This window comes from Loxodonta africana, chromosome 2, assembly GCF_030014295.1.
Source record: "Loxodonta africana isolate mLoxAfr1 chromosome 2, mLoxAfr1.hap2, whole genome shotgun sequence".
Taxonomy (NCBI): Eukaryota; Metazoa; Chordata; class Mammalia; order Proboscidea; family Elephantidae; genus Loxodonta; species Loxodonta africana.
Window position 1 is genome coordinate 202,293,897 of NC_087343.1, and position 12,436 is coordinate 202,306,332.

Consider the following 12,436-nt stretch of genomic DNA (forward strand, 5'->3'; position numbering starts at 1 on the left):
TTAATATGGGAAGCTTGGTGTGAAGTGTAGAGGATTTTCCATGATGTGATTTAAGTGCCATCATATCTGTTAAGGAAATTTGGGAGCACTACATTTCCCACAAAGCTAATATATTGGTATTCCCAATTCTGTGTTTGTGTGTGTGTTTTTGTTTTTGTTTTAGATTTACTTTGGTTCAGAAACACACTGTTGAATTTAATCAGCTAGCAATGGCAAATTCAGAAGGGTCTGAAGCTATGCTGAACAGAGTCATGACAAAAGATAACATTGGAGTTGCAGTACTGCTAGAACTTCGAAAGGAATTGATTGAAATGTCATGTGAGTGATCCTTTCACTTCCTGTGAAATTGACCTCCCAAATTTAAATGTAAGGCTTAAGATCTTCTCAAAAAGTAGAGAACAGAAGATCCGTTATGTATTAATGGTCTTAACACCTGAAGAAACTCAGTGAGAATTCTAAATCTTTTAAAAATAGCATGTCCTTTTTTCTCTACTGTAAAGTTTAAGATGAGAAAGCATTGCCCAGAAAAGTATTTCAAACCTTAAAGGGCATAAAGCAGGAAAATGTATATATACATTTTTTTTTTTCTCAAGAATTTTTCACAGAAAAGAAATGTTGAGGTAAATACTAGTTAAAATAACTGTTCAGATATAAGAACTCCATACCCTTCCATAACTTCTTGATGACAGGAATACCCTGTAGGCTTCTCTTCCTGATCCTGAGTTTTAGATAAATGGACTACTTGTTTCAAGTTAAGAGTATATCTGGAATGACCTTATGTTAAGAACTTAAACTTCTTGTCACTTGAGGAGCAGTTGGAACTGGGATACTTAACCTGAAGGATAGAAAAGATGAAAAATAGAATTTAATAACTGTCTTAAATATAGCTAAGAAAGAAAAAAAAGGTAGATTTAATTTCGTGAGGTGTGATTTAGGACATTTAAGACCAAAAGTTTTACGGAGGACAGAGTTGTTTCAGAATCAAAGCTGCCCCAAGTAGAATGAACTGTCTTCATATAAATAGTGAATGCCTTTTCGTGGAAATGTTCAACCAGAGATTTAGATGTCTGTTTCTCTGGGAAATTGTTAGGTAAATTCTTTATTCTATGACTCTGAGATCACTAGCTTTCAGGTACTCTAAGGGTATGTGGGCTGATGGGTGGGTTTTTGTTTGTTTGCTTGTTTTCTTTTTATCTAATATAGCCGGAAAGCCACATCTTGGAACAGAAAAACAACTTATTCTTGTGGCTAACGCTCATATGCATTGGGACCCTGAATATTCTGATGTGAAGCTGGTACAAACTATGATGTTCCTCTCAGAAGTAAAGAACATTATTGATAAAGCCTCTCGAAGTCTCAAATCCAGTGTATTGGGAGAATTTGGAACTATTCCACTTGTCTTATGTGCAGATCTTAATTCTTTGCCAGACTCTGGTAAGAAAAGAATGTTTTTTATATAGAAAGACTTTTCAGCTCAAAATGTTTTTGTAATGTATTTCTGATAATTCCAAGTTTAGTCCATACAAAAATTGAGTTTGTAGTGGCAGTCATGAATCAGGTTAAAAAAAAAAAAGTTTTTTTTTTTGTGTGTGTGTGAGATGGGGAACTATTTTGAAAATCAAACAGTATTATGAAAACCTAATGTGGAGGAAGGACATTAATCATCTTTGGTGAGCACGTAGGTGTTAACTTGAAATACCTCATTAAAGAACATACAATTGTATTCTATTATCTTCAAGTCCAGTGAAATCCAGACTCTGAAAAAGTTATTAGGTCAGCTTCTTTGGGATTCTACCATGTGTTAATATAATTACAGTTTAAATTTGGCCATATAATACAGAATCTCAAATTTTATTACTTTGGGTGAGTCTGATTAGAAAACTATACCTCAGGTGGAAATTTAGGCCCTTTATTTATTACACAGATCATGCAAGTAGTTTTAACAACAACAACAACAAAACAAGGGTCTTGATTTTTATCACAATAAAAATTCTGTAGACTACAGAAATCCTGATTCTTGAATTCTTCTCCATAGATAGTACAGTGACTAAACTGTAGTCCTTATGATAATAAGCTAAAAGACACTAAATATTTTTCCTTTTTGTTTTCACCTCCTCGTTTAGTCTCTCTCATACACGTAAGGATACTTTTCTTGGGATTTTGCTTGTATGTGCATGCATATGTACATGCGTGCACACACACACACTTTGGAGTGGTTAAATTCAATATCACATCATTGCTATCGTAGATATGAGCCATTAAGAAAATAGAAACTATGTTAAAAATTTTTTTCAGGAGTGTAAAGGTATCTAAGGTCTATGTCATCAAGTTACCTGGGGATTACTTCTACTGAAGCAGTTGAGGATTATTCTCTGGCAGTATCTCTATATACTTTCTGCTGTATATAGCTAAAACGATACAAGGGGCAAGTGCTCATCTTACGCTTAGAAAATAGTGCCCAGAAATGAAGTTTCTCAGTAAGTAACTGGTAGCATCCTCTTCCATAGTTTGTGATATTATAAAATGGCATACACGTTTCCCCCGCTACCCAAAAGTAGAACGTTCCTATGAAACCTTTCATAAGCCAAAATGGCATAAAGTGAAGAGGTAATTACCATTAATTTATATGGGAAGAATGTTTGAGCACTCCCTCACCTAAAAAGTAACCTACCAAATCATACTAAATAACACAAAACCTAAAATAACACCAACATATAGTAAGCAGGAATAATATAAATACACAACCTATAAACCCAACCTATATAAAGTAGAAATAATGTATGTACAGTGTAGTTTCACTTAACCAGAATTGGGAAGACAGCAAGCACACTGGAAGGCTGAGAGGTGGCAGTGGCGATGATGGTAGCTTTTCTGATACTTTAGGACATATCTTCCAAATGGACGCACAAAATAAATTGAGATAAAGCACAGGTGCTCGTAGACACAGTTCAAAGATATGGCGGCTCGATGCTCAGATGCACACTGCCTCTTTAATGGCTCACTGCAAAACAAATGCTGAACACTACTTCCACTTTTCACCTTTTTTCATAAGAGTGAAAATCCTCTTCAGGTTTCTTTTGGCTACTAAAAACAGGTACTATGTAGGCATTTCATAAAAGCAAAGTGGAGTAAAGCAAACCTTCAGAAAGTAGAGGATAACTGTATTCAGTCCTGATCTTGGAATTTTATACCAGTGATTTAGCATAAGCAGAAAGCTGTGCACTAAGAAGTTGATGGTGGTGTGACCTTTTAACAAAATTGAAACAACTCAAATTTTAAAAATAAGAGAACTAGTTTATCAAATATTATACACCAGCCCTGTTGCAATATGCAACCATTAAAAAAAGATAATTGAGAAGATACATATGAACATGAATAATATGGTATTAAATGGAAAGAATATTTTCAGTACACTGATTGAAGGTATGTGAAAATGGATTTGGACAAGTACTGACAAATGTAAAAAGACAAAATGAAGCATTTGAGAAAGTAAGGATATATGTGTTTAAAACTATTTACTATTGTATGATCTTTTTTATTTTTGTACACTATATATTATAACTTGACAGTGAAAAACCTTATTATAGGTGTTGTGGAATATTTGAGCACTGGTGGAGTAGAAACAAATCATAAAGACTTTAAGGAACTGAGATATAATGAAAGTCTTACAAACTTCAGCTGTAACGGGAAGAATGGAACAACCAATGGAAGGATCACTCATGGTTTTAAATTAAAGAGTGCCTACGAGAATGGCCTGATGCCTTACACAAATTATACATTTGATTTCAAGGTGAGCTTTAAGATTGATGAGCTTTTTAAAACCTTCATTTTTCTAGAAAGTCTTCTAACTTCATATATCTTTAAAATATGGATGTGTATTCACATTGGAATTAAGCAATCTTGCATTAGTTGACACCAATATTCTTTTATTACCCCTCTATGGAATTCCAGGTGATGTGGTGTCTCATTCTTAGCTTTACAGACACTTATTAAGATAATTTCCAGGATAAGAAATCAGATGAAATAATGGTAGTAAATTAATTCCCGAGGTAGCTTTCACCTTTTTTTTTTTTTTAGCAATTACATTTCTTACATGCCCAATACTAATAGCTGAATATGTAGTTTCATGATACCTAATTTGTCGTCAGTTTGGGTGAGGTATTCCATCTCTCCTTTTTTAATTTAATTTAATTGAAACCGTATTCCTTCTAGTGCCAAAATGTTTTGTATTAACTATTTTTAAATGCTTCTACAATATGCTTTATACTTATATGCCTTTTTACGCAGTTAACTCTTTACAGTATGGACCCTTTTCTCAGTGACTCTGTTGTCATTTTTAATATCATTGATTGTTTTGGGCTGTGTCACTTTCCTTCAACTGTCCTTTTTGGCCATGTTTGCACTTCTACTCTCTTAAATCCTAAGTTTTTGTTTCTGGCCTTCTTGTAAAGTAATCATTCATACTAGATTGTATATTAGAGTGTAATTAAGAGCTGAGGTAGAGTCTTAGGAGCCCATCTACCTTTGAGCATAGAGATTATGACCCCTGCTTTGTTCATCGAGTGCCCCCTTTTTCTCATCATTCTCACTGTGACACCAGTAGTTGAGGTTGGGCTGCTGAGTGAGTAATTTCCAGGAAAGTGAGTTAGTATACCATAACAACAGTAAGGTTGGTAACACTATTGTAACTGGAACTTAAAATGAAGGCCTCACTGTAAATTCTAATATTAAAGGAAAAAAGCCAAGCAAAACTTTTATTAGCATGTTGGTTTTATAGAATGTGAAGATAGTTGATCTTCACTGTACCTCCTGAGTTTCCCTTCTCGTCATTAGAAAGTATAATTCATTGGTATAAGGTACAGTACATCATTGCTTGAATCTCTTCCCCAGTATAATTTTTGTCTGAAATTAGTTTATTAATTGCTGTTAAAACTGTATTGGTAGGAAGTGCTTAAGTGAAAAATTAGGTATCAGATTTTGAAGGTAAATTTGAGTTTACCTTTCTGTGTATCTCATCTTCATATAATACTAGAGTTAAAGTCCTCTGAGCTTTTCTTTCATTAATTGTTACCTTAATACTGAAGTCCATCCTGGATTGGAGTTGGAGTATGTAATGACAGATTAACGCTCCAGTGCGTTAAATTATTTCCCTTATTTCTCAGTATTGCCCTGACAAAGTGGTGTTGCTTCATTCCACTGTTTACATTCTTTCTATTTACTGATGATATTTTAGTCTCTGATCTCTTATCTCTTTTATCTGGTCTTCATATACTAGTCTCTGTTCCTTCAGTTTGGTCTTTTTTTTTTTAGCCTAGCTTACAGTTTAGGCTAAAGACTGGCTGCCGGTATACAGGCTGTTACAGTCTAATGTGACAAAGGGTGTCACAGGAGCATGCAACCCCTAGCCTTGGGAGGTCATGGAATGTTTCTCAAGAACTGATGCCAAAACTGAATCTTGAAGAAATTAGCCAGGTTAAGAGTTGGTAAGCAGAATGCTTCCTTAAAGCAGAGAGTACAAGCAGCTTATGAAAAAGCATTAGGAATTACAAGAGGCTTGGCATATTGGAATTCAGCATGGGTGAGGAGGTGGTGTTGTTAGGTGCTATTGAGTCGGTTCCAACTCATAGTGACCCTGTGTACAACAGAATGAAACAAGGCCTGGTTCTGTACCATCCTCACAGTCATTGCTGTGTTTGAGCCCATTGTTGCAGCTGCTGTGTCAGTCCATCTCATTGAGGGTTTTCTCTTTTTTGCTGACCCTCTACTTTACTAAGCATGATGCCCATGTCCAGCAACTGGTCCTTCTTGATAACATGTCCAAAGTACATGAGACAAAGTCTCACCATCCTGGCTTTTAGGGAGCATTCTGGCTGTTCTTCCAAGATGGAAGGCGTCCTAAAAATATACAGATTTGAACTGAGGAGATAAACAGGCACTGGAGACAGAGATGTAGAAATTAATAGTATTAACTGGTCCTTAATTTTGGAAGGAAAGGCATTTTAGAACCCTTGGAGAAACTGATGAGACCTGTTTCTGTCATTCAACTTTAGTACTACAGTACTGTAAATAGTAATTTAACACTGGGAATAGATGAGTGTGTAGTATGAATAGGGACTGGAGTAGACTGTGGAGAAAACTAACATTTATGTGACAGAGGAATAACCAGAGATGGAAGAGGAAAACCAGGATGGTGTAGAAGCTATAATGCCAAGGAAAGAAAGCCTTTTGAGGGAAGAGGAGCCAGTGTGAAGCTTCAGAAAGATACTTGTGAGACATGTCTCCCTGGAGAGCTAGGCAGAGAGACTAGAATGTGGTGAGTTGAAGAATAACTGGGAGATCCAGTAATAAAAAACAACTTCTACTCTTTCAAACAGAATGATTGAAAAGGAGGGGAGGGGATGATGCCCAAAGGGTGGGGGTGATTAAGGGATTTTTCTTTTTTTTTCATGTTGCTAGCATAGAGATAGGAAGAAGATGCTTGAATGTGCTTAAATGCATTTGGCGAAGAGCATGTAGATCAGACATGCCTTCAGAGAAGGTACAGAAGGGGGCAAAGCAATAATTACTTGTCTGTGTGCCAGACGCTCTGCCTAGGTGCTGCTGAGGCTATGGCAGGGTGGCTAGAGATACAGCCCTTCCTCCTGGAGCTGATGGTCTGGTCGGGGAGACAGCTATCAAACACACAAATGTGTATTTTATCATTACACCCTGGGATAGTCATTATCAAGGGAAGAGAATTGGACGTGATGAGAGGAATTAAGTGGGTGGCTGGCGGAATTCAGGAAGGTCTTTGGAAAGTGAATGAACCTGATACTTAAACATTGAGTAGGAATTAGCTAGATGGCAAGTAGAAGAAAGTGTTCCAAGCAGAGGGGGCAGCATATATGGAGGTCCTGGGGCAGGAAGGAGCTTGGCGCCTTCAAGGAATTTTCCTTTTCAAAAAAAAAATGGGCAGGGCAGGGAGGGATAGCATGGCAACGGGGTAGTGAGCAGGGGGAAGTGGCATACGTAAGTTAGGAATGAGAAGCAGAGGCCATATCATAAAGGGCCTTTTGGACTCGTGAGATTCTGTAAAGATCCAGCTAGGAGGATGGGTGAACGATTTCATCCCTAAACTCTTCATTAGTACTGGATTTGTCATTTAGGGGGCCATTTGGTTTATGTAGGACTGCCTCTTCTTACAAGCTAGGAAGTTTGTTTTGTTTCCCAACCTTGACTGTGCAGATGTGTCTTGAAAGCTCTCGGTATTTCAGTGATATCTTATGTGCGTTCCTTGTCTTTTTTTTTTTTTTCCCCTCCTGTTTTTCAGGGTATAATTGACTACATCTTCTATTCTAAACCTCAACTGAACACTTTAGGCATCCTGGGACCTCTGGACCACCATTGGCTACTTGAGAACAACATCAGCGGCTGTCCACACCCACTCATCCCTTCTGACCATTTCTCACTTTTTGCACAACTGGAGCTTTTACTGCCTTTCCTACCCCAAGTCAATGGCATTCACCTTCCTGGCAGGAGGTAGTCAGATACCTTCAGAAGACAACCTCAATTTCATTTGTCAACTTGTAAAAATTTGAATACAGGGGAGTGAGGTATGGCCCTAGGGTTTTTTTTTTTTTTTTTTAATGATGATTTGAATTTTCAGTCTGATTATTTGATAAGGAAGATAGTATGAAAGCCAGGTGCTAGCAACAGACAAATTCTGAGCCCAATATGCTTTATATACTGTTAGACAGGGATTGGTGTGTTTGTACCTATCTTTAATTTGTCACAAGTAATTTTCCTGTTTCTTCTATTCAATATAATATTTTCATGCCTTGAAATAGGAAAATGTCTGAACAGCATATTCTCTTTGCACAGAACTCTGTAGCACTACTTTTTTGAGGCCAGTAGTAACATCCAGAGATCACTCCTCCATACTTCACTCCTTTCTCAGACTCATTTGTAAAATACAGAATTTGAATTTAGCCTTTATGATTGTATATGATCTACAGAAGACCTGATTTGTGAAATTTTGTACTTTAAAAAAAAATCAGATTTGGAAATGATTGTATTGTAAAGTAAGGCAAATTCTTTTTACCTGTTTCATATGTTATAAAAGCCAGCTTGTAAAAGAAGTTGCAACAGACTTTCTCTGCTAATGATTTGCACTGTCAGGGTTTTGTTAGCCCTTTTGTACTACTTTATTTTTAAATTGAGAACATTGCTTTTTTAAATTTAAATCTGTTTAAAACTTAGGACATTGTCTGGGACCAGAGACAACTTATCCATGAATTCTTGAATTTTTACAAAAACTATCTACCAGGACAGATAAGCTGAGCAGTAAATGATCTGTAGGCATTTATGGACTGAATGTAATGGCTGATATATGTACATTCTGATGTTTTTAAAACTTTTTAACTTTTTTAAGTTAAAAAATTGTAGCTGCTAAGGTACAGCTTTTTAACTTCTTTTTGAGATCCTTCTTATCCTGTCTCCCCTGTGCCTGCCTACATTTCTTCTCACCAAGCACTGCCTGTGCATGCAGAGAAAATCTGTGCATCCTCTTTTGTATTTTTTTAAATATTGTTAAACATTTGTGACAATTTTACGAAAAGTGCTTTTGTATGAGCTATGGCTTTTTTTCCATTGTGAAGCATTGGATATCACATTTTGGAATGCGTTCAGACGGTGGGTCCTTGGGTCTTTGCTCACCAGACCCAAGCACTGCTTCTAGATGTCACTGCACAGTGCTGCTCATCACCCAGAAATACTACTATCATGTGAATCTTTTTGTTTTCCATGTATTCCTTAGTCTCTTTTTTTTTTAATCATTCCCTTTTTTTTAAAGAAAAATAATTTTCCGTTTATGAAGCAGTATAAATTAGATGTATTTACAAAACAGGTCCCTAAGGCAATTCTTCAGATCATTTTTAAAGTGACTAAGTCATTTCAATACGTCAACCAAGTTAAAAGTTATATTGTACCCTGTATTTTGCTCATAGTGCCATTAGTAGGTCAGAGATTTAAAGCCAGCTTTTAACTTTGCAGAGTTAACTCAGATGTGTTCTGTTCTTGTTCATTTATTCTTCTCTCAAAAATCATATGAATTCAATTCAGAGGGAGTTTTGTCTAACTGCTTTTGTTTCAGCTGCAGGCAGGGGAGCAAAAGATACCATGTGAGCATTAAGAAAAAAAAATAGTTGAATGTTATTAACAATTTTTATATACAGAGAATGAGTCATTTTGGATAATGACTTAAAATTTATGAAAAATGTTCAGCACTTAAATGTGCCTATTACTCTGTTTTTAAGAGCAAATAAAATTACATGCTGTTAAAATTCAAAGATTCTTTTTTTTTTTTTTGATATTCCAGAGAGGTTTTGATCTTGAATCTTTGTCTGGGACCTGGTTTTTCCTTTGATATTTTTGTTTGTTTGTTTTGTTTTTTAAGATTTTGTTGTGATGCTTTTTTATGTTTTGATTTTTGTTAAGTTGTGCTGACACCAAACACGTCCAGTTTATAATCAGTACATTGGGAAGCTGGTATTATTGATGTAGAACTGATATATAGCTTTTGGGGGGGGGGTTTATTTTATTTTTTTGTAAAGTGTGAATACAAAGTGTTTTTACTCACTTTTCCTGAACACTGTTGGTAATGTGCGTCATGACAATTTCCAGTGAGGGTGAGCTGGAGCTGGTTGTACTGATCAGATGGAGGAAACTGCTTTTCCTATGATCTGCATTATGTAATAACAGGTCCAGAAAGCTTTATGGAACGGGGAGAGGGTGAAGCACTTACTCATTTTGTGTTTGTTAATGGCAGATGTTATTCTTTTCATAGATGCTGGAACTAGAGTGCACTTGTTACGTGATAAAGGTTTGAGCTTTACACAAAAGATTTTCATCTTGTATTATTGTCTGAATATATTTAATTTGGGAGCAGCATAATAAGATACAACGGCCTGTTGTATGTTGAAAATATTTGTTCTTGCCTATTTCAGGCATAATGCGTTCTGTGGGTCAGTTTGAGCAGCTTCTCCAACTTATTTAGGGGTTAGATAGTGATAAATGGAACCAAGAATGTAGATTTGCAACTGTAACCTTCAAGAAGTATTTTGAATCTCTAGGGAGTAGATGGTCACACCAAAATAGACTACAATAATTTTGTTAAGCAAAGTTTTGTGCGTTAACTATTTTCTGTGTCCTGAATAATTTCTGATAACCCATACTTACTAAAATGCAATAAAAACTACATGTTTTCACAGTGCAGGTTTTTTTCAAAAATTGTGTAACTAAAGTGTATGTAATATGGTATTACCGCCATAATATAATTTCAGTGTTCTTGGTAGATAAACCCATCTTATGAATGTTTTAGAGAAAATTGGGGTATGTTTTCTGTTTCAAATATCAGAAATTTGGCGGCACTCAATTCCTTGTAAGTCTCTTGAAGTACAGTACATATGGTTTATTGTATTTGTGGTTATTTATGCTTTAAGAATTTAAATAATGTTCATCAAAATTAATTTATGGCATAAAGTTGTAGAAATAAGTTGTTGGTTACAGCTTTTGTAGTCCCAGAAGATAGGCAAAAAACATATCCAAGAAGTGTGTTTTTGTTTTTATATTTTAGTTGATGACAACCAGGAATTTTGGGTTAGCACTTTGAAACCTAAGGACATTATTAAATTGGGTGGAATGCACTTCTAAATGTTGAAACGGAAATTTCAAAGTTCTTCTAAGATTCAGGTTTTCAAGAATAAATTCAACGTTTAGCGTTCCTTTTTTTTTTTTTTTTTTAACTATTTAAATTCGTAGAACCAGTTTCCATAGTTATTTTAGTTGGGGTTATATCACATAAGGACAAAAGCCAGCCTAGGGAAAACAGCTACAGCAGTTTGTTCTTTTAATAAAGGGAACAATTCAAATATCCAGTACAAATGCTGCAGATAATTTAAAGAACGCCTTTAGTGCAAATGTCTCCCCCAGGTAAACAGTATTTTAAGAGAGTTCACTTTGCTCTTCTTTTTGGTTACATAAATTTTAATTATGCAGATATCTCTGTATGTTAGTGTCTAAAATAGAATATCTGGTCTTTATTCACAGTACGTTATATTGTGTAATGCACTGGACTAACTCTTGTTTACCATTCATATATCAAAACCCAGCACAGTATCTGCACTCAGCTCAAAGAATGTTGCATTTGCCTCTGCAGCTCTTTGGTAAGGGTAATGGGAAACGGGAATATGTACAATATGAGCTGGTGGTAACAAGGGCTTTTACTGTTCTTTTCAGTGGAACCTTCTTGGTCAAATTGTAACTCGCTAGTTATTATATTTATATACAGGGTCTCTTTTCTTTACTGATGTATTTTCCTACTCATAGCCAACCAATAAATTCTGTATCTGTTCAAAGTATTTTAAAAGTGTAATTTCTATAGTTGTAGTTCTGAGGTTTGAGTAGAATAAATGTTAATCAGCAGACACATATTTAAAATTTTAGGTCGTCTGGGACAGCATTATAGCTCTCCCTTTCAAAGGAAAAGTAAATGGGGACAGGGCCATTGTATGGAGAGGTGGTGTAAACGTATGTATTTCGTTATTGGCTGTGTTATTCTGAATAACACTCATATCTTTGCCAAAGTTCAATTTTCTATTTAGGCCACTGATGGTCTTTTTGCATTTAAGATGTTTTTGTTGTTGTTACCATATACCTCGTAATATAAGAAGTGAGTTTGTGTGTCCTCCATCTTTTGGAAGGGGGTTGACATATTTAAAATAAATGCTTTTAATATAGCAGCAAATACTGTGTTGGTGGGGTTGTACTAATTCATTAAAATGTTTTATTTGTATATTTTGTTGTATGTATAAACTAAAAATGTGTGAATTTCCAGCTGTTTAGATACTGAGAGATGTTGACTTACAGTTGCGGAAAATTTTAAGTCCGTTTGTTTTTTTAGAAGCTACTTCTATTTTAATGTAGATACTGGAAAAAATCATTTACATTTAAATTCAGAAGACAGTTTAGATAAGATGGAGATTTGCTGAAAATTCAGTTTTTAAAGTAGGCATTTTTGAAACCTAATGCTTTATTATATAATTTATTATATAATAAAATTATATAATATATAATTTTACCTCTACCCATAAGACTCTGTTCCTCCTCATAATTGTCAAAAGATAAGTGTACGACTGCTCTGACAAGAATCACAGTAGAGGGTTCTGGACAGAGCAGGAGAAAAATATAGAACAAAATTCAAATTCACACACACACCAAGAAGACCAGACTTGTTGGTCTGACAGAGACTGGAGAAACCCTGAGAGTATGCCCTCGGCCCGCCCCACCACACAGCATTTTAACTCAGTACTGAAGTCACTCCCAAGGTTCATCCTTCAGCCAAAGATTAGACAGGTCTGTATGGCAAACAATAACACACATGAAGAATGTGCATTGTTCG

The 12,436-nt window shown here is 35.5% G+C and overlaps 1 protein-coding gene across 5 annotated transcripts in view; it reads left to right on the plus strand.

Annotated features, from left to right (window-relative positions):
* CNOT6 (CCR4-NOT transcription complex subunit 6) overlaps nucleotides 1–11,396 on the plus strand; it is a 97,226-nt gene extending 85,830 nt beyond the window's left edge. For 4 of the 5 annotated variants that reach the window (XM_064279289.1, XM_064279288.1, XM_023552407.2 and 1 more), the window contains 4 exons: nucleotides 164–318; nucleotides 1,204–1,434; nucleotides 3,588–3,790; nucleotides 7,310–11,396. In XM_064279289.1, coding sequence (XP_064135359.1) covers nucleotides 164–318; nucleotides 1,204–1,434; nucleotides 3,588–3,790; nucleotides 7,310–7,522 — 802 coding nt within the window. In that variant the 3' untranslated portion in view covers nucleotides 7,523–11,396. Of the gene's footprint in view, nucleotides 1–163; nucleotides 319–1,203; nucleotides 1,435–3,587; nucleotides 3,791–6,154; nucleotides 6,314–7,309 lie in introns of all 5 variants that reach the window. The other variant, XR_010321038.1, reaches the window with a different exon arrangement.
* Nucleotides 11,397–12,436: the final 1,040 nt, after the last annotated feature.